General features: G+C 37.2%; 1 protein-coding gene and 1 pseudogene across 1 annotated transcript; one reads left to right on the top strand and one right to left on the bottom strand.

The window, feature by feature from the left end:
• Window positions 1-452: 452 nt before the first annotated feature.
• On the bottom strand, window positions 453-7,212 carry LOC113184666 (prorelaxin H2-like). The gene is made up of 2 exons (XM_026391469.1): window positions 7,017-7,212; window positions 453-799 (listed from the first exon to the last, which is right to left on the bottom strand). The coding sequence occupies exons 1-2, from the start codon at window positions 7,210-7,212 to the stop codon at window positions 453-455; spliced, it is 543 nt and encodes a 180-aa protein (XP_026247254.1).
• LOC113184691 (polypeptide N-acetylgalactosaminyltransferase 1-like) lies at window positions 2,312-4,093 on the top strand (annotated as a pseudogene).
• Window positions 7,213-22,211: the final 14,999 nt, after the last annotated feature.

Genomic DNA, 22,211 nt, shown 5'->3' with positions numbered 1-22,211 from the left:
TTCAATCTGACTGCTTCTAATGAATTATTCAATAAGACATAAAAATATTTCAAAATTAAAAGAGTCAAATCTTTGTGGTTTTAGACATATCTAAGAATTAATAATAAAAGCATTTGGTCCACTTTATGTAACTCCTGTTAGGCATTGCATTAAAATGAGTTATGTGTGGGTAAAGTGACAAAGATTGAAAAAAAATTCAACTAATGGCACTAAAAAGCAGTAATGTAATCAGATTGTGGGAAAAAAAGACAAAAAGACTTTCAGCACAAGAAGTTTTATTCACAGAAACTACAATAACAGAAAGAACATTTCCTTTCACATCAAATGAAAAAATCAAATAATACAGTCATTTCTCATATTCTAATAATCATGCAGCCAGAAAGAGATATCAGTAAAAATTTCATCAAGAATACATGTGAGCATCAGGTAAGATGTGCACAATTAGCTTCATCTTAGCAAAATTTAAGCATAAATCTTCTGGAACATTTACGTTGGCAACATTTCTCACTCAGTGAATCTTCATTGATCTGTCGCTTTTTTCGGGAATGAGTATTCAAGCTTAAGTATTCTAATTTTGAAAGGCTATTTTCTGCTTCCCCTTGTCTATTGTGAATAATATCCTTCAACTCTTCAGGACTAGGCTTTGAATCCTCTATTGCAGGTTCTTGTCGTTGTAGCTCTAGTGACAATGGTAGCCTCTCAGATGGTGTTGCCCTCAGCTGCTGTGGCAAATTAGGACTGATTTCCAACATCATATTGAAGGCATCTTTATCTTCATTGAGAGAGGATGGCATGATATCTATTAAGTTTAAAAAAAATAAGTGGGAAGGGAGAGAAAATACTGATGTCAAGAATCATCAGGAAAACTGTAAATGTAAGAAGAGACAAAAACGAAGGCATTTCCTCAAAATACTTGAACAGTGAACAAGAAGCAACAAGTATCCTGCTATCTAAACAACCCGGTTTCCTTATATTTGAGTAGCTTAAAGTACTATAATCTTGTCAAAGTTCTGCTTTACTCCACTTGATCCTCTGTCACCTCTTTCCTCATCATCCCCTCTTTGCTTTTATCATGATACTTTTCACCCTTTGACATTCATCTCTCATCTTTCTGATGTCATGCTGTTCATTGAACCACTAATTTAAACAAAAGAGGGATTTTTTTTTCCTTTGGTACCAGGGATTGCATCCAGAGGCACTTAACCACTAAACCACATCCCAACATCATATTGAAGGCACCTGCAGCTCACTGCAGCCTCCACCAGCTTTTTACTCTCACCCCATTGCCATGGTCACATATTAGTTTCTACTTGTCATCTTAATTTAACCTTTGTTGTTCAAGCAGTGGAAAATATATTTTATACATAAGAGCCTAATCAAAGTGGAAGAGAAAAGATGGATTGGAGGTACCACATTGAAAGAAAATTTGCATTGAGGCAGAGTCTCATTAAATTGCTTAGGGCCTTGCTATGATACTCAGGCTGGCTTTGAACTGGTGATCCTCCTGCCTCAGCCTCCCTAGCTGCTGGGAGTACAACTGTGTGCCACTGCTCCATGCTGGAGTTTGATTTTTTATCATAGTAATTTTTCCATTACTAAAAAATTTCGACTTATGATAGTAACCCTTAAAGAGGACCATAATAACCTTAACCTATCCAATCTCATGGTGGCAAGCTACTGCTTCAGAATAAAGTTTAAAATGAGGAATTTCCAAGAGCTCTGATATAATTAGCTGAGGATATGTCTCTCACAAATCTCTTTAGCAATCACTTTTCCCCAGACTATTTACTCCAAGTCAATAGACTTTGATATTGAAAAGAGAAACAGGTTAAAAGAACACAAACAAAGCAAATACAAAGCAATCTCATCTTCCCTAGTTTGAATTAGTAAATTCCAAGATTCTGTGGTATTCTTTATAACTATTATACAAGAATTATGAAATGAATGGCATTATATAAATCTCTGACAATGTAGAAAATAACTTTAAATCATACTTTAAATCCCATAAAGAAAACTAAATGTGCAGGACTGCAGACTGTGGCCCCAGAGTAGAGCATGCTCTGCGGCACATTGGAACTGCGCTGTGACTGCCAGAGACTGCCCAGAGGATCGCTTGCAGCTACCACTGCTGCTTACGAAAAACAGGAAGATGTGGGACACATGGATTTGGAATTCATGTGAAAAACCGCTTTGGGGGTGTGAATGTGATTCCTGATGAAACTGCATTGGAATAATTTTCATAGTGTGTGTGTGTGTGTGTGTGTATGTGTGTGTGTTTTCTTTTTAAATTTTGCATTTGACTTAAAGTGTCATGAGTATATTTGTATATTGTAGGGTGGACCTAGCCACCTCCTTAATTTGGGTACTGTTGGATACGTTCTTGCTACTTTACTTCAGTGAATGCAACAAATGTGATGAGAAAAAGGAGAGAGGACTTCCTGCTAGGAATGTTCTACAGCCAGCATAAAAAGCTCATGAAGGTCCTGGAGAAATGGGGAAACCAGTTGTCATTCCTAAAGAGGATCAAGAAAAGATGAAAAAGATGTTTAAAATCAATCAGTTCAATTTAATGGCAAGTGAGATGATTGCACTCAACAGATCTTTCCCAGATGTTAGGTTAGAAGGGTGTAAAACAAAGGTGTATCCAGATAATCTTCCTACACAAGTGTGGTGATTGTTTTCCATAATGAGGCTTGGAGCACACTTCTGTGAACTGTCCATAGTGTCCTTAATAGCTCACCAAGCACATGATAGAAGATACTGTTCTAGTGAATGATACCAATGAAAGAGACTTCTTGAAAAGACCTCTAGAGAATTATGTGAAGAAACTAAAAGTGTGGGCTGGGGATATAGCCAGTTGGTAGAGTGCTTGCCTCATATGCACAAGGCCCTGGTTCAGTCCCTAGCACCACAAAAAATACAAAATAAATAAATAAAAGTGCCAGATCATGTAATTTGAATGGAACAGCATTCTGGATTGATCAGAGCTAGATTGAAAGGAGCTACAGTGTCCAAAGGCCAGGTAATCACCTTAGATGTTCATCACCAGTGCACAGTGGGGTGGTTGGAGACTCTCTTAGCAAGGATTAAACATGACAGGAGAACAGTGATATGTCCTATAATTGACGTGATCACTGATGATACTTTTGAATACATGGCAAGCTCTGATATGACCTATGGTGGATTCAACTGGAAGCTCAATTTTTGCTGGTATCCTGTTTCCCAGAGAGAAATGGACAGAAGGAAAGATGATTAGACTCTTCCTGGCAGATCACCTACAATGGCAGGAGGCCTTTTTCCAAAAGACAGAGATTACTGTCAGGAAATTGGAACATATGATGCTAGAATGCATATTTGGAGAGGAGGAAAAACTAGAAATTTCCTTTAAGATTTGGCAATGTGGAGGAACTTTGGAAATTGTCACTTGCTCACATGTTGAACATGTGTTTTGGAAAGCTACCCGACCCATACACATTTCCAGGAGGCACAGAGCAAATTATCAATAAAAATAACAAACAACTTGCAGAAGTATGGATGAATGAACTCAAAAATCTTTTCTATCTAATTTCTCCAGGTGTGACAAAGGTAGATTATGGGGATATATCTTCAAGACTTGGTCTAAGACACAAACTACAATATAAACCTTCTTCTTGGTACGTGGAGAATATTTACCCTGATTCTCAGATTCCACATTACTAATTTTCGTTGGGAGAGATATGAAATGTGGAAACAAATCAGTGTTTAGATAACATGGCTAGAAAAGAAAATGAAAAAGTTGGAATTTTTAATTTTCATGGTATGAGAGGCAATCAGGTTTTATCTTATACTGCCAATAAAGAAATTAGAACAGATGACTTTTGCTTGGATGTTTCCAAACTTAATGGCCCAGTTACCATGCTCAAATGCCACCACCTAAAAAGCAACCAGCTCCAGGAATACGATCCAGTGAAATTAACCCTGCCGCATGTGAATAGTAATCTGTGCCTGGATAAAGCAACAGAAGAGGACAGCCAGGTGCCCAGCATTAGACTTCAATGGAAGCTCGTCCCAGCAGTGCCTTCTTCAAAATGTCACCCTTCCCGAAATATTCTGAGACCAAATTTTTTAGAAAAGAAAAAAATAAGGATTGAATGGACTACCTCAGCATGTGTTTCTGCCACATTCTTAAGTAGCAAAAAAGAAAAAGTGTTTTCCTTCTCTACAGGATGTAAGGTTTATCAGCCATTAAAACTCAGACTCCTCTAGCTTTTCACTTCCTGTCCAAGGATGTGAAACTGCATAGTAGTGAGACTCGCACACTGATGTTTACAAGATTGAAACAGTCTCTCATCAAGAATCATGGAAAAGAATATTCAGACAACGAAATAGTCAACACAATGTGCTTTCTAGAGAGCTGCATCTTTTATGGTTTGCTTGCACATCAGTAATTTCTGCTGGGTACTGTCAATGAAGAGATTATCAAGATTTTTTTTTCCTGATTAGAACTGGTAGCCAGTATATTAATTATTGACATAAAAGCAAATTTAAAAGAACTAGAACCAGATTCAGAATCATTAAAATAACATTGAAAAATTATATTAAACAGGGTTTAAACAAAATTAAAACAGAACTATGAAAAGTACAATTTGGGGCTGGGGATATAGCTCAGTGGGTAGAGTGCTTGCCTAGCATGCACAAGGCCCTCAGTTCAATATCCAACAGAGAGAGAGAGAGAGAGAGAGAGAGAGAGAGAGAGAGAGAGAGAGAATGGTATCTAAATTCTATATAGATTTAATACCTCAGGAAAATAATACCTCAGAGAAAAATAACTGATTCCAATGACATACATTTTGTTTTCATCTGTGATAGTCATGGATGCTTTTATTTTCCTTGGTGCTGAAAACAAGCTGGGAGAAAAAGCTCTTTGACCATAGTTTTAATTTCTTTATATAATATTTTTGTTTGATTTGTGGGCTGTTGAAATTGTGATTTTTAATTGCCTTCTAAAAAATGGAGATTTGACATGATGCTTGGTCTCAACTGAACAAATTAGACATCTCAGTTGTTCTTGGGCCAACAGGCTGACAATCCTAGTCTTCTGTCTCTCCTTCCTCCCTGTTCTCTCTCATATTCTCTAGCTCTCTCTCTCTCTCTCTCTCTCTCTCTCTCTCTCTCTCTCTCTCTCTCACTCCTTACTCAGATGTGCTTCATTGTCAAGTGCATACTTAGATTAGATTATTGAATTGTAATGTTGATCTGCTGCTGTTTTTAAATACAATTTGACTGAAAATGTTCAATTGGCAGTTTTTAATAAGTTAGTCAAAGAAGTGAAGCTCTTGTTCCATATTAATAGTCCTGCATTCTTTCTTAAGTTCCATTTATGTTAAATTGGTTTTTTTCTCTGATTTTTAATATCAACAAATCACCTATTAATTAAAAGTTACATTTTTAATTTCCTAGAAAGAAAATCCCATTGCAACATTGTTTCTGATATATATTTTTTTCCTTCCTGTTTTGAAGATTATATTTAATGGCATTCTTTTCTTTAATTTTCAAAGACTCACTGCAGGTAGTGTTATTTCTAGTGCATAAGAATGTTTCTGAAAGTCACATCACTAACGATACTTGCCAAACTGAGCGTCCATGAAGTTTCTTATATCCTATTCAAGTTCATCAACATCAAGCACTGTAGATGTTTTAGGGTGAGGCTATGATACAGAATGCATACATTGTCCCCAGGAAATATGAAATGATGCAGGTGCTGGATGGAACTTTTTTCCTATTCCATGAGCTGTGTAATTCTATCTTCAGTAGGCCTACTGCTTAATAAAATCAAATGTCTAATCAATAAATCATTGTCATGCTCAAAAAAGAAAGAAAAGTAAATGTACTTATTTTGCACATTGATTCTGCATGAGGAGCACTTATGTATACCATATGCAAATGGTATCACAAATCTACTTGTGGTTTGTGATAAGTTACACACACCATATAAAATGTAAAACACTTAATTGTTGGTAATTGAGCTTGCTTTCTCTGGATTTAATAGAACCCTCTATGGGTTTTCACTGCTTTTTTAACTTGGCTTCCATTTAATCTTCCTAAATGCTTTAGAAATAATAAACATATTTTTTAAAAACCAATCCATATTTGAACTGCTCCTAGTTCTGAGTCTTGCTTTAAAAAAATTGTATTAGTTGCAATTTCTAAAACTAGAAAAAAACAATAAAATCTTCAGCTTTCCTGGTCTAAGAAGCAAGCTTCCCTTTTCCCTGGTGTCCTTTATGTTTTTTTTGTACTCATCGAGTCATTTTTGTTTCTCTTCCATCACCTCTGTCACACTTGAACTACGAGACCCAATTCAAAAGGTGGGGAGGCCAGGCTCCCACCACAAGGTACATTCAAAGGGAGTGGAGGTAATCTTCGTGGCATAGGCCACTGCCAGTTTTTGACAAGGAGGATAGTCACTAATTCTAAGACACGTTCGTTCTGTCTCACTTTTCAGGACCCCAGCAGAGGTCTCACCATGCTGCAATGTATCCTTTGGTACAGAAACTAGAAGATAACCAGCTCACCAGCTCACTTTTTGCCCCCTTTCCTTTGAATAGGAGATGCTTCACCAAGGAGCTAGGTTACCATCATGCCTGCCATCTGACCTACTCAGCTTTTCCTCTGGGGTCCAGGACTGTACCTATCTCCTGCTGGAAATTGTGCAGCATCACCTCTTCTGTGGCTTCCCCCATGTCCCCACGGTGTTGACATGGTACCAGGTGAAAAGAATACTAAGTATCTCTTAGATGAGGCTTTTTGCTATTCTTGAATTTCTCCTCCCTCTGGCAAGATTCCCTTCCAGGTTCTTTCAATAAAAGCAAGTTACAAAGGAAAGGTTCAAGCTGGGCAACAAACACCACTAGCAGGATGACATCTCAGACTTCCTGAGTATCCTTTGGATAGGTTGGCAGGCCCATAGCAACCAATGGGAAGTGATGGATCACTGGTGGCGGATGGGGGAAGCCTAGGCAGACCAAAGCTCTCACCTGCAGATCTCCGATGATGAGGATATCTCACTGGCCTGTTCCAGGTCGCATGGCCACAAATGTTGATGACTTCTCGGACTAATTGGCGACCACACATCTGAACAACCTCTTCCCACCATCCTGGTTGGGGTGCTGTGGAAACTTGGCTCAGCAGCAGCCAGATTCCTAGGAGGTGGATCAAGAACAGGTGAGACATCTGGGCCTTTTTTCTTGGCAGTGGCAGCCTTTCTCTAGAGAATGCAGCAGATCTCACCCACAGACCTGAGCCTGTGTGGCTTCCCTGGCTTCAGCCTGCTTTTCCTACCTGGCTCAACCAGGCTTTTATATTCTCTGGGCTCTTGCTCAGCTCTTGAGCCAATGGTCCCAGCTCCACCCTTTCCCCACCCACCTCCATGGAATTTACTCAGCTCTTGTTCACCCTCCCCATCTTTCCTCCATTACCCCATCCTTTTGCCCTGGGCCTTTTTACATTGAACTTTTCTTCTCTTTTCTTACCTTCAAACCATTTGGTGTACTAAAGTCATTCTCCATTTGCAGCCTTTCCTTTATATAGAGCAAGAAATGACTGTTACATTGAATTCCATCACCAAAAATAAAGTAGTATCTTCTTAGAACCCAAAGTTTTCCAGCAAGCATATTTGCCACACTATCTTCTAGCCTAAACAAGATAAGTTAGATAAAATAGTATAGAGTCTGGTATATCAACCCATAAAAGATATGATGCATTAATGGATAAATTGTTCACAGGAGAAAAAAAACTGGATCTTACTGTGAATCCTAGTTAAAACACACACACACAATAGGTTTGTACAGTCAAGTCTTAACTTTATAACAGACATTCTTCATGGTACTTGCCTTCTCCTCTGGGAGACATCTTGATTGTAAACAATATTGTAATGTGAATATTGTAATGTGAGATTATATTCTGTATTTTTACAGATTGGAGAAGGGAGAGAAAGAGGTGGGAGGTGGGGGTGGAGAATGAACAAACAAAAAAGAAATGAAGAAGAAATGGAATCCCACAATCTAAAAAAAATATTTTGGTAACATGTTTTAACACACACACACACAAAAATGTGCTTTTTTCTTACTGTAATCTATATTTGCTGCATTTGGTAAGAGTTGACTTTTTAGAACTTTATTTTAACTTTAAAAATATTCAACAGAGTTTCTGGTCATATGCTCATTAAACAACTCTGATAGATGTCCAGGGAACTTTTATGTGCAAATAGGTTTGTTTGTTTTTTCCAACAATTCATATGCTTGCATGCATAACCTACTCAGCTGTATTAGCTCAGTTACAATTTCAACAGGGCCCAATTAGCATTGGTCAAATGTGCACTGTACAATTATTAAGATCATACCTGATGAAAGCTGTGGAATGGTTAGAGGCATTGCTGTTTTAAAAGGGGGTTTCATGAAGACAAGCATTAAAGAGAATCTTCTCAAAATTGAAGTTCAAAGATATTTTAGGGGAACAGGGGTTAAGAGTTCTTGCAAGAATAATCCATTTTCAAATCTGTCTTCCAAAGGAATCACTCATTGCATAATATAATTTTGACTAATGTTTTAATTTTTAATGTGCATTTTTTAGAAGAGGTGCTTAACAGTCCATCTTGATTTGATATTTATATGGGTAAGAGAAGTGTCAAGTTTCAAGCTTCTACATGTGCTGTTTCCCCAGTACCATTTATTGAAGAGACTGGCTTTTTTTCAATGTGTGTTTTTGGCACTGTTATCAAGAATCAGATCTCCATAGGTGTAAGTGTTTATTTCCGGGATATCTATTCTATTCAGTTGGTCTATGTGTCTGTTTTCATGCAAGCACTGTGCTGTTTTGGTTACTGTGGTTTTGTAGTATGTCATAAAATCAGATACTGCAATGCCTCCAGCTTTGTTCTTTTTGTTCAAGATTGCTTTAGTTATTTGTGCTTCCATGTGAATTTTAGGATTGTGTTTTCTAGTTCTGTGAAGAATGCCATTGGTCTTCTGATGGAGATTGCATCAAATCTTAAATCATTTAGTGTAGTATGGACATTTTAACAATATTAATTCCTCTAGTCCATGAGCATGGGAGGACTTTCTACTTTTTTTTTTTGTATCTTCACTTTCTTTTGTCAGTATTTTGTAATTTTCATTGTAGAAGACTTTTGCTTCCTTAGATATAGTGATTCCTAGATTCTTTTAGTTTTGTTTTTGTATTTTAGTTGCTGACATAAATGGGGTAAATGTTTTCATGATTTCTCATCAGCAAATTTGTTACTGGTATATAAAAATACTACTGATTTTTGCATATTGATTTTTTATCCTTTACTGAAATTGTTTCACTTCTTTTAGTCTTTCAGTGGAGTCTTCAGGTTTTTCCTATACCTAGAATCATATCATCTACAAACATATAGTTTAACCTCCTGCCCTCCTAATCAAATTCCTTTAATTCTTTCTGTAGTCAAATTGCTCTGGCTAAATCTTCCAGTACTCTGTTGAGTAGTGAGAGTGGATATCCTTATATTTTTCTAGATCTTAAAGGAAAGGCTTGCAGATCTTCCCATTCACTCTATAGCTGTCTATGATTTTGTCACACACAGCCTTCCTTGTGTTGTCATACATTCTTTCTATACTTAATTTGTTCAGGGATGTTAGCATGAAGAGATGTTGAATTTTATCTAATGCATTTTCTGCCTCTGTTGAGATAAAATCTCAGTAACAGGCTGGCCTTGAATTTGTAATCCTCCTGCTCCAGCCTCCCAAGAAACTGGGATTATAGGCATGTGCCATCATACCTGGTTAAACAAATTTTAAGAATGAGTGTCCAGGGGCTGGGAATGTGGCTCAGGAGGTAGCACGCTCGCCTGGCATGCGTGCGGCCCGGGTTCGATCCTCAGCACCACATACCAACAAAGATGTTGTGTCCGCCGAGAACTAAAAAATAAATATTAAAAACTCTCTCTCTCTCTCTCTCTCTCTCTCTCTAAAAAAAAAAAAAAAAAGAATGAGTGTCCGTTCTTCTCAAACTATTCCAAAGAATTAAAACAAAGGGAAATCTTCCAAACTCATTCTACCAGACCAGCATCCTTCTGATATCAATAGGAGACAACACACACACACAAGAAAAGAACTATAGGCCAATATCTATGTTTATCAGAAATATTGGCTTATAGTTTTTGTATGTTCTGTCCTTGTCTCAACAAAATACTAACAAATCAAATCTAAAGGCCTATCAAAAATGTAACTCATCATTTCTAAAAGAGATTTATTGCAAGGATATAAAGATGTTTCAAATACATAAATTAGTATTAACTGAATCAACAGAATAAAGGAAAAAACTCATATGATCAGCTTTCACAAACCTTCCTTATCATATTTCAAATAGCCAATATCTCTAAACCATTGACTTGTATATATTCCACAGGAATTTCTTAACATTTTTTGAAAACTTCACCAAGCTACCTAGATTTCCAGTTCTTCCTAGGACAAGCTTTCATCCTGAATTATGTTCTCTTAACAGTAAAAAAAACACGCCTAGGCCAACTCAAGGTCAGGATCTATTCTGCCTGCACAGAATATCAATTTGCCCACAGAATTTTGCTGACTACAGATGAGAAGTACTCTAAAGAAAAAAAATAATAACATAAAATAAATTAACCAAGGTTAGCACTCCATCATTCAACCCCATGACACTATTAAACTAGCAGTTATGGACTAGAACTATCGTGCAAGCCTCAGAATTAGTGATGCCACTGAGTCCCTATCAGTGGAATATAGGTTTCCAGTTGCTTTTATTCTAGGCATAATGATTTGTGGTGAGCCAAATCAACTGTCATTAAAGTAGCTGCCAGAAGAACAAGTTAACAAAACAAATTAACAGGTCTGTAAGGACATCCCACAGCTAACCTTGGTATTTGGAGCTGAAATAGGAGGTTTAAATTCAACAAGTCGGTAACTGAAACTTGCCAATAAATCTTGATCTATCTACCACTGGTAGCACTTGAGTCAGCTCACTCCCTTTATGAAAACTGTTCTTCCTTGACTCCATTATTACTTTCTAGACCTGTCTCACTCCCCCAGCTCCTAACCACTCTAGGATTCCTGGTATACCTGGAGCCCAAGTATGCTCCAGTCTTCATAAACCACAGGGACTGACCCAAATTTTCCAGAAGAAAAAACAGTGGAGGTGCTAAATAGTCAGCCTTGAGGGAAATACTAAAAATGCTTTCTTCAAATTAGACAATTGGTGATATACATGATATTTCTGAAATCTTTTGTGGGCATCCACATGACCAAACTCTAGGGAGAACTACTTATCCTATTATAGAATAGACACATCCCAAGGCCAAAAGATACCACACTGCTAAATAAGACACTTTAATATTATTTTCTCAGGAAGAGTTTCTTCCGTACCTGGAATGGTGGAAGAGAAAAAATATCTAGGCTCTAGCTAGTATCAGTAGGTTAACACATTTGAACATGCATGTATTGAAACTGTTGAAGTCTATAAATTAAATTGCTAAGTTTATACAGTTCATACTTAGATTACATTGGTTGTAGATTATTTTTGCAATATGAGTCTGCACATTCCCCATCCTTTCTAACCTGTATCCTCCTTTTAAAAACTAAAACATTAATATGATTTTTCTAAATAGCACATCTGGTATTTGTGCATTCAAATATTTATAGAGAACACTCTATAAAACCAAACCAAACTATTCAAAACTATGCTAAGACTTATTTAACCAAAGTCACATTTCTTAAAAAGATGCCCAATTAACACAGTCTTGCTGTAATAATATTATGGGAAAAGCCAGGTAGTATAAGAAAGGAGTACAGAAAATGAAGTTTATGCCAAGAGTTTTCTTTTGTTATTGCACATTTATTCTACACATTTATTATGTTACACTTTTATTCAACACTGTAATAAATATCCCTTAAAACAAACAAACAAAAAACCCATTGCATTAATACAAAAGTCAACATGCTATCTAGACCAATTTGCTTATCCACTCTCTTGGCAGGTTAGCCTCTCCAGGGTAGGGTATTATCACAGAGTCTCTGGCATCACTTCAGGACAATTAGGTGATAACAAAGAAGATGAAGTTAAAAATGAAGCCTCTTTAATGATGCTACTTGAAACCTCCAGGAGAGTTTGCAATATAAGTGTCCAAGTCTTCTCCTTATTTACCCACTGTACTACCACACTAGCTTACTCCCTCCACTCCCATATTTAAAAAAATAAACTCTCATTTTCTTCAAAAGAAAAAGTGGGCTATTTGGTCCAGAAAAGCCAAAAGGCAAGCTTTAAAAACGCCAAGAAAGTATCACCTTATTGGACAGTGGACTATTTCAGGGCTGGTCATCCTTCTCTGGGGCAATATGGATTTTGGAGGTTTCCTGTTTAGCCTGGTGGAAGACCACGCATAGTATCTCTCCAAAGCATGGGCCAGAGAGTACCTCAGTCTCCCAAAGTGCTACTGTAATCATCCCCACTACATGCTTTTCAGTGCTAAATAAGCCAAAAAATAAAGTGTCATTCACTGCAGTTGACACTTTGTAACCCTGCCATATGCATTTGAGGGTTGCAAGGTGCTACTCAAGCAGCACCATTTCCCCTGCTAATCTTCGAGGTCCTGTCTCAGGATCCCATCTATCAACTATGGGGGTTGAGGGCCACTGAGCATATGTTGTCTCCGTATACATAGGTGGAGCTGTTGGTTGAATACTTACGCCCTCTGGTGATAGAAAGGGGTTAGTAGCAACCTCCCATTGTAGTTTCTCCCCTGATAGCCCTTCTTCCTCTAAACTTTTTTCCCTTGTCTGACTAACTAAGATGTCTTCTCCTAGATTAAGCAAACAGGATTGTACCAACGTCCATAGTGGTAATGTGCCAAATGGCAGAGTTCCTGGGCTTTCCTTTTGTATCTTTTTAAAATCTTCACCATGGTGGTTCCATTGTGATATATTTAACAACCCCTCTTTAATGAACCAAAATCTTCGTCTCAAGCTCTTCGTCCCTACCCTGTCCTTGTTTCCTCCCCTTATATCAGAGGAGTCATTTGGTATTTGTTTTTTAAAGATTGACTAGCTTCACTTAGCATAATCTGCTCTAATGCCATCCATTTCCCTCCAAATTCTATGATTTTATCATTTTTAAATGCAGAGTAATACTCCATTGTGTATAAATGCCACATTTTTTTAATCCATTCATCTATTGAAGGGCATCTAGGCTGATTCCACAATCTTGCTATCGTGAATTGTGCTGCTATGAACATCGATGTAGCAGTGTCCCTGTAGCATGCTCTTATTAGGTCTTTAGGGAATAGACCGAGAAGGGGAATAGCTGGGTCAAATGGTGGTTCCATTCCCAGCTTTCCAAGAAATCTCCATACTGCTTTCCAAATTGGCTGCACCAGTTTGCTCAGAGACAATAAGAAAGATGGCTTGAGGGCATTCCAAGAGCTGGCAAGACCATACCCATCTCAAGCTCAAGGGAGTAAAGGTGAAAATTCTCTTGAGAAGAGACCAGTGGGGCATCCTTCTTGCACAAGGGGGTCTAGAAAGTATTTTCAATATACTCTACTACCCAGGCACTCAGAGGGTGCTACAGCCAGGATCTGCGGAGGATTGAAAACTGCTCAACATGGTTGCAGACATTGGCATTAACCACGTGGTGCTGGTTCTGTAGGAATGCAGGATGCTGGAGTTACAGGATCATGTAGGATTCCACCGAGATTTCCAAGGAAGGTCTGCAATCCCAGACAAAGTGCAGTAAGGTCAGAGTCCCTGTGGGCACCCCCTGAGAAGGCAAAGTGTAGATATGTGAGGAGGAAACTAAAGCTGAGACCCCTGAGATTTAGAAATGCTAGTAATGTGGGATCTTGTTCCAGGGAAGCTGCAGGAATCAAGCAGAGAAAAGCCAACAAGAAGGTCACTTGGGCTGCAATCAACAAGGCTATAGGGGCAGAACTACATATGCCCTTTTGATAGAACATCAAGATGCCATGCGCCCTAGGTGTCAGATACGGAACTACAGGACTTGTTTGCCCAGCTGCATTTTGGTCTTGTTTTGGTCCTACCCCTTCTTTCCATGCCCCTATTTTTGTAAATGGAAATGTTTACTCAGTACCTTTATATGCTAAAATCACTAAATATGCTAAATCACTTTTAACTTTACAGGAGCTCCCAATGTGAGATTGGTGTGAGCCTCAGAGAAGACTTTGTATTTGGATTTTGAACAATTTCACAACTGTTGACTATGGAGATGCTGGAAGGAACTAAATGTATTTTGCATCATCAGATAAGTGTTAGATTTCATGGGGCAGAGGCTGAATTTTATGGTTTGGATATGAGGTATTCCCCAGAAGCTTATGTATGGGACAGTGCAAGAAGTTTCAAAGGAGAAATGATTGGGTTGTAAGAGACTTATCCATTCAGTGATTTGATCCCCTGATAGGGATTAACTGAGTGGTAACTGAAGGGTAGGGTGTGGGTGGAGGAGGAGGGAATTAGGGCATGGCTCTGGTGTATATATAGTTCAACATGTTAATGATATCACTCACCTACCCTTAACCATCCCCCTGACTTTTTTTTTTTTTGTTTCTCTACTGATCCTGTTTTTGTGTGTTTATTGGTCATATTCTTTGTAGTAATTCAGGTTCAAATCACTTACTATTTTGGGGGTGGCTTATTCATTTTTATGTTGTGAATAAGTAGTTTTCAATGTGTTCTCAATGTTAGTAGTTGCTCTTGTATATAATTTTCAGATGACTTCTACCATTTTTGGATTTGAATTTTCCCCTCTCTTGACAGTGTGTCTTTTGATGCCCCAACAGTTTTTATTTTGATATAGTAAACTTTTTCTGTATTTTCTGTCTCCTAGAATTCTTGGTGCCTTATCAAAGAAGTCATTACCAAATTCATTCTGAAAGCTTTTCTCTGTGTTTCTTTCTAAATTTTCTCTAAAGATTTATAGTTTTAGTGGTTACACTTAGAAACAGATAAAGTTTAAGTTTTTCTGCTCTGGGCTTGCTCTAGCAGCAGTTTTTTTTTTTTTGACTTTTTAATTCTTTTTTTAATTATTAGTTGTTCAAAAAATTGCAAAGCTCTTGGCATATCATATTTCATACATTTGATTCAAGCAGATTATGAACTCCCATTTTTACCCTGTATCCATATTGCAGATTCACATCGGTTCCACATCCACTTTTTTACATATTACCATACTAGTGTATGTTGTATTCTGCTGCCCTTCCTATCCTCTACTATCCCCCCTCCCCTCTCCTCCCATCTTCTCTATCTACCCCATCTACTATAATTCATTTTTCTCTCTTGATTTTTTCCCCTTTCCCCTCACTTCCTCTTATATGTAATTTTGTATAACAATGAGGGTCTCCTTCCTTTACCATGCAATTTCCCTTCTCTTTCTCTTTCCCTCCCCATTCTCAACCCTGTTTAATGGTGATCTTCTTCTCATGCTCTTCCTCCCTATTCTGTTCTTAGTTGCTCTCCTTATATCAAAGATGACATTTGGCATTTTTTTTAGGGATTGGCTAGCTTCACTTAGCATAATCTGCTTGAGTGCCATCCATTTCCCTGCAAATTCCATGATTTTGTCATTTTTTAGTGCAGAGTAATACTCCATTGTGTATAAATGCCACATTTTTTTATCCATTCATCTATTGAAGGGCATCTAGGTTGGTTCCACAGTCTAGCTATTGTGAATTGTGCTGCTATGAACATTGATGTAGCAGTATCCCTATAGTACTCTCTTTTAAGGTCTTCAGGGAATAGTCCAAGAAGGGCAATAGCTGAGTCAAATGGTGGTTCCATTCCCAGCTTTCCCAGGAATCTCCATACTGCTTTCCAAATTGGCTGCACCAATTTGCAGTCCCACCAGCAATGTACAAGTGTACCCTTTTCCCCACATCCTCCCCAGGACTTGTTGTTGTTTGACTTCATAATGGCTGCCAATCTTACTGGAGTGAGATGGTATCTTAGGGTGGTTTTGATTTGCATTTCTCTGATTGCTAGAGATGGTGAGCATTTTTTCATGTACTTATCTTATTGTTTAATTTTTTGATTTTTTGTACACTCTGGATATTAGGGCTCTATCTGAAGTGTGAGGAGTAAAAAATTTGTTCACAGAATGTAGGCTCCCTATTTACCTTTCTTATTGTTTCTCTTGCTGAGAAAAAACTTTTTAGTTTAAGTAAGTCCCATTTGTTGATTCTTGTTATTAACTCTTGTGCTATGGGTGTCCTATTAAGGAATTTGGAGCCCGACCCGATAATATGTAGATTGGAGTCAACTTTTTCTCTATCAGACGCAGAGTCTCTGATTTGATATCAAGCTCCTTGATCCATTTTGAGTTAACTTTTGTGCATGGCAAGAGAAGGGGATTCAGTTTCATCTTGTTGCATATGGATTTCCAGTTTTTCCAGCACCTTTTGTTGAAGATGCTATCCTTCCTCCATTACATGCTTTTAGCCCCTTTATCAAATATAAGATAGTTGTAACTTTGTGGGTTAGTCTCTGTGTCCTCTATTCTGTACCATTGGTCCACCTGCCTGTTTCGGTACCAGTACCATGCTGTTTTTGTTACTATTGCTCTGTAGTATAGTTTGAAATCTGGCATCGCTATGTCGCCTGATTCACACTTCCTGATTAGAGTTGTTTTTGCTATTCTGGGTCTTTTATTTTTCCATATGAATTTCAAGATTGCTTTATCTATTTCTACAAGAAATGCCATTGGGATTTTGATTGGCATTGCATTAAACCTATAGAGAACTTTTGGTAATATCTCCATTTTGATGATGTTAGCTCTGCCTATCCATGAACAGGGTATATTTTTCTATCTTCTAAGATCTTCTTCTATTTCTCTCTTTTTTTAATTTATTTTTTATTATTGGTCTTTCAAAATATTACATAGTTCTTAATACATCATATTACACGGTTTGGTTCAAGTGGGTTATGAACTCCCAATTTTACCCCGTATACAGATTGCTGAATCACATCAGTTACCCTTCCATTGATTGACATATTGCCTTTCTAGTGTCTGATGTATTCTGCTGTCTGTCCTATTTTCTATTATCCCCCCTCCCCTCCCCTCCCTTTTTCTCTCTCTACCCCTTCTACTGTAAATCATTTCTTCCATTTGTATTATCTTGTCTTACCCCTCCTTTCCTCTTATATGTCATTTTGTATAACCCTGGGGATCGCCTTCCATTTCCATTCGATTCCCCTTCTCACTCCCTTTCCCTCCCACCTCTCATCCCTGTTTAATGTAAATCTTCTTCTCAAGCTCTTCATCCCTACCCTGTCCTTGTTGACTCCCCTTATATCAAAGGAGTCATTTGGTATTTGTTTTTTAAAGATTGACTAGCTTCACTTAGCATAATCTGCTCTAATGCCATCCATTTCCCTCCAAATTCTATGATTTTGTCATTTTTTAATGCAGAGTAATACTCCATAGTGTATAAATGCCACATTTTTTTTATCCATTCATCTATTGAAGGGCATCTAGGCTGATTCCACAGTCTTGCTATTGTGAATTGAGCTGCTATGAACATCGATGTAGCAGTGTCCCTGTAGCATGCTCTTATTAGGTCTTTAGGGAATAGACCGAGAAGGGGAATCGCTGGGTCAAATGGTGGTTCCATTCCCAGCTTTCCAAGAAATCTCCATACTGCTTTCCAAATTGGATCTTCTAGGTATAGATTCATGTCTTCCGCAAATTTTGTTCCAGTATTCTGAGATTCACTTTATCCTCTTCTCTCTCCAACTTGAGGGAGCTGTCTTTTCTTGGCTTAAATTCTCTGATGAATCTAAAGGGATGTTGATTGTTCAGGTATTCAGTCCTTATTTTGTTGTGAAAATTGGAAAGGCAACTTGGAAGCTCCTTATATGTCTTCACAGAAGGGTGAGCCCATATCTAGCACAATTAGCTACTGTTGCACTGAAGAAGCATAGGACCATTTTCAACATGTGTCCTTTCTCTGTGAAATGGAAAAGGGCCACTTGAGTAGAGGGTGTGAATATTTAAGACTGTCTATGGAAAGTGTCTGATTCAAATCAGTGCTCAAGGAATGTGCATTCTTTCCCCGTTCTTTCTCTCTATGTTATGGTCTGCTTAGAGGTGCTCCAGCATCCATTGGACTATCATGCATCAAGAATCAAAACATAGGATATATGACTAAATAGAATCTGTGTCTATTGAATTGAAACCTCTCTTACTTTTATCTTCTAATAGAATTCAAGCATATATGAGATATATTCAGAAATTTTTACCTGAACAAATAATTCTTGTTCCTTTGTTCAATTGTCTCTCATATACAACTACTTTAATCTTAAAATAATTTGCTTATCCAATGCAAACAAGAATCCTATATAAAAATTTAAAACATTATGTTAAATTCAAAAAGACAATTTTCCATTTCCAGCAGTAATATTATTTGAGTCTTCTCTTTCCTATTTTTGGTCAAGTTTAGAGATTGCCTATTTTGTTTGTCTTTTTCAAAAATAACTGTTTGTTTCATTAATCTGTTGTTTTAAGCCTCCATTTCACTTATTTCTTCTTTGATTTTCATGTTTTATTTTCTTCTACTAATTTTGGATATAGTTCATCCTTACTTTTCTAGTTGCTTGAAATGCAACTAGTAACAAGTGGTTTATTTGAGAGTGTTCTACTTTTGATGTGGGCAGTGATTGCTACAAAATTCTTTCTTTGTACTTCTTTGGCTGTATCCCATAGGTGGTTTTGTGTCTTAATTTTCTTTTCTTTTTCTTTTTTGTTGAGAAACTTTAAAATTTCCTTCTTGGTTTCTTCCTATACTTGTTGGTTATTTGCAAATAAGTTAATTATCATGTGCTTGCATACATTCCCAAAATGTTCATGTTATTGATTTATGGTTTTGTTGCATTGTGATCAGAAAAGTTGCTATACAATTTTTAGTTTTCTTAAGGTTGTTAAGACTTGTTTTGTGGCCCATCATGTGATCAACTCTGGAGAATGTTCCATGTATTGATGGAATGCTGCTGTTCTATGGAATGTTCAGTAGATGTCTGTTTAGGTCTATTTTCTCCAGGGTGCAATTGAAACTGTTATTTCTTTGTTGATTTCCTGTCTGGATGATCTGTCCATTGCTGAAAGTGCATTCTTAAATTCTCCAGCTATGATTCATTGGTTTTGCTCCCTCCCATGAGGCCAGAAATATTTGCTTTTATATCTAGGTGTACTTGACTATTCGAGGCATATTTGTGATTGTCATATCCTCTTGCTGAATTGAACCCTTTGTCATTACGTATGACCTTCCCTTTCTATTTTTATTGCCTTTGTTTTACAGCTTATTTTTCTTATATAAGTATAATCACTTCTGCTTTCTTTTGGTTTCCATTTGCATGGATTATTATTTCATGTCTTCACATTCAGTGTCCTAGAAATGAAGCACTATTCCTGTAAGCACCGCAGAGTCAAATCTTGTTATTTTATCCATTCAGTCAAGGTATATCTTTAATTGGAGAATTTAACCTATTTACATCTATTTAATTCAGGGTAATAGATTTTAGGTAAAGTCTTACTATACCTATTATGTAACTTGTTTTCTAGTTTTGTTGTAATTTCTTGATTTCTTTCTTTCATCCTCCCCTTGCAACATTCCTTGCTGGTTGAAGAGATTAATACTGATTATTACTTTGGAATTCTCTATTAAAGATTTTTGGTTTTTTGCTTATCATAAGATTTACAAATACATTTTTTGATTGTAATTAGCTGTTTTGAGATAATGGCAACATGAGAGTATATATAGAAATGAAAAAAAACAAAGGATAAAAGAAAATATAGGGGGAAAATCCTCCCATTTGCATTCCATTCTTTGCCCTTTTTGAATTTTTAACATTATATCTTACATCTCTCTACAATGTCTATGGATTACAATATTAAAGTAATTATCATTTTTATTTCTACTGCTTGGTCTTCATACTAAAGATATGAACAATTTATGCACGAAACTTAAGATATTAGAGCATTCTAACTCTCTGTGATCACTGTTAGCAGTAAGTTTTATACCTTTTATATTTTGTTACTCTTAACATAATTTTCTTTCCATTTGAATAACTTCCTTTAGACTTTCTTGTAGAAGAGGCCTGAAGGAAGCATATTCTGTCAGCTTTTGTTTGTTTGGGAATGTCTATCACATCTTCATTTATAAAAGATAGTTTTCCTGGATACAATTTCTTTGTTTTGATAGATTTTATGGACATGGAAATGAAAGATTAGAGGAAGACTGCATTCCTATTTTTTCTCTGGCTTAGGATTCAAGCATTGCAAATACTATTTCATAGTAAAGTGGGTGAAAGAGGGATTTTATTAAATTCGATTTTGGATGGAGTGTCTTAGAGACTCAAAAATTCAGGTGATTTAACAGAGAAAATGTATATTGAATCCAAGCTGGTGGTGGTAGTGGCATGGCAGCAGAATCAGCAATACTTCTAGTCTGAGACACAGGAGAGAGAGAGAGACACACACACACACACACACACACACACACAGAGAGAGAGAGAGAGAGAGAGAGAGAGAGAGAACGAGAACATAGAAAAAACCATCATGATCAGATTTGGTAGAAAACTCTGAAATCAAAAAGAAAAATGAATTTTTCTGATCCAGAAACTGCACTGCAATCGGGTGTTTGAAAAGTACTCTGTATTTCTCAACTGGCACGCTGATTGCTGATGTAGGAGCCATCTTGAGGTTGTCACTTTACAGCAGCTGCTGTGGAGGTTAGAGATTGTATTGCCCTGGTAAGCACCTACTACGTGGCCCAGGGTGTACTCATTAGTTTGTGAGTGAAAGAGGTATAGAAAAAATTGTACCCAAGGGAAGCCAAGTCATAAATATAAAAGAGAGCTTCACATGGCTTTTGCTTTGACTCTGGCATCTCTCCAGTGTTCAGGGGAAGAGCGTGGTGAATCTGAACAGGCAGGTGTGAATACTCTCAGGGATTAAGCCTTGCAAGGTTGTATTTGTAGGCAACACAATGTGTAGAGAGCTGGTTCCCTTGCCCCACAAGTTGGAATCTCAGGTGGTTCCAGAGATTAAGACTCCCAGAGATCAGTATCTTCCTGGCCCTAGGGTTTATTGATCTAATCTCTTCAGAGCAGATACCACCCAACAAACCCCTAGGGCCTTATTAGACATAAGCCACAGCCACTGGAACTCCCCTCATAGAACTCTGTAGCATACCCACCGTGGGAGTGAATTGATCTGGTCTGTGCACACAAAACTGCTTTGGCAGTACTCTGCACTGGAATCTATCTTAGCCTGGTAAGAAGGGAAGCTGAGAGCTGTTTCAAACAGCTTCAGTCTTAGGCCTCCAACTGGCAGCTCAGTGAATAACATGAAAGGAGGATGATATTATCAACCTCTAGTCCTTGTTCTGTCTTTCTGTTTCTTTCAGTTCAGGGCCCATTAGAAATGGAAAGAAGGACAGTTGTTCATAGACAATAAATATCCAATTTTGCTGACTATTTTGACCACCTCAGTAGAGATGACGCCGTCATTTTTTTCATTAAGAATCCTTTCTGGTTTTTTGTTTTGTTTTGTTTTTGTCTGTGTTTTGGTGTTCTTGCTGTGTTGATTTGTTCATAGACATACATACATATGTATCTTTGTTTTATTTTCTAATTTTTAGCCTTTTAAAAATATATTTTTTACTTTATCTTTTAGGGTTTTTATTTTTAAAATTTCTTTATTTTTGTGTGTACGTTTTATTCTGTTTTTTTTTTCTGTTTGCTCATTCAGTCTACTTTTACTTGCTTTTTTTCCTTATTTGTTTTCACTTTTTTTTTGTAGATCATCTACTACATCTCTTCTGCATTCTCTCTGCTCACATTTTATATTGTAAACTCTATTCTGACTTTCTATTACATTGTCACTTCTCTTAATTGTGTTTATAACATCTTTTATAACTCATTGGTTTATGTAACTCCTACCCTCATCACTCATCTCATTGCAATTATTACTGCTGTGGATAACATTGAGAAGACTGTGCTTTGCTTTAAAACCAGATCTACTACCTGGTTATTTATTGTTTTTGGTGTTGCCACATGCTGATCTCAATATTCCTGTTTTTGTGGTGATTAATGTTGTAGCTATCATAGCTGCAAAGGGTGCTCATTTCATTGCTGTATGTTGTTTGCTTTGGTTGTTGC

The sequence above is a fragment of the Urocitellus parryii genome, chromosome 4 (assembly GCF_045843805.1).
Source record: "Urocitellus parryii isolate mUroPar1 chromosome 4, mUroPar1.hap1, whole genome shotgun sequence".
Lineage (NCBI taxonomy): Eukaryota > Metazoa > Chordata > Mammalia > Rodentia > Sciuridae > Urocitellus > Urocitellus parryii.
The sequence above is the reverse complement of the archived record's forward strand: the minus strand, read 5'-3'. Positions and strand labels throughout refer to the sequence as shown.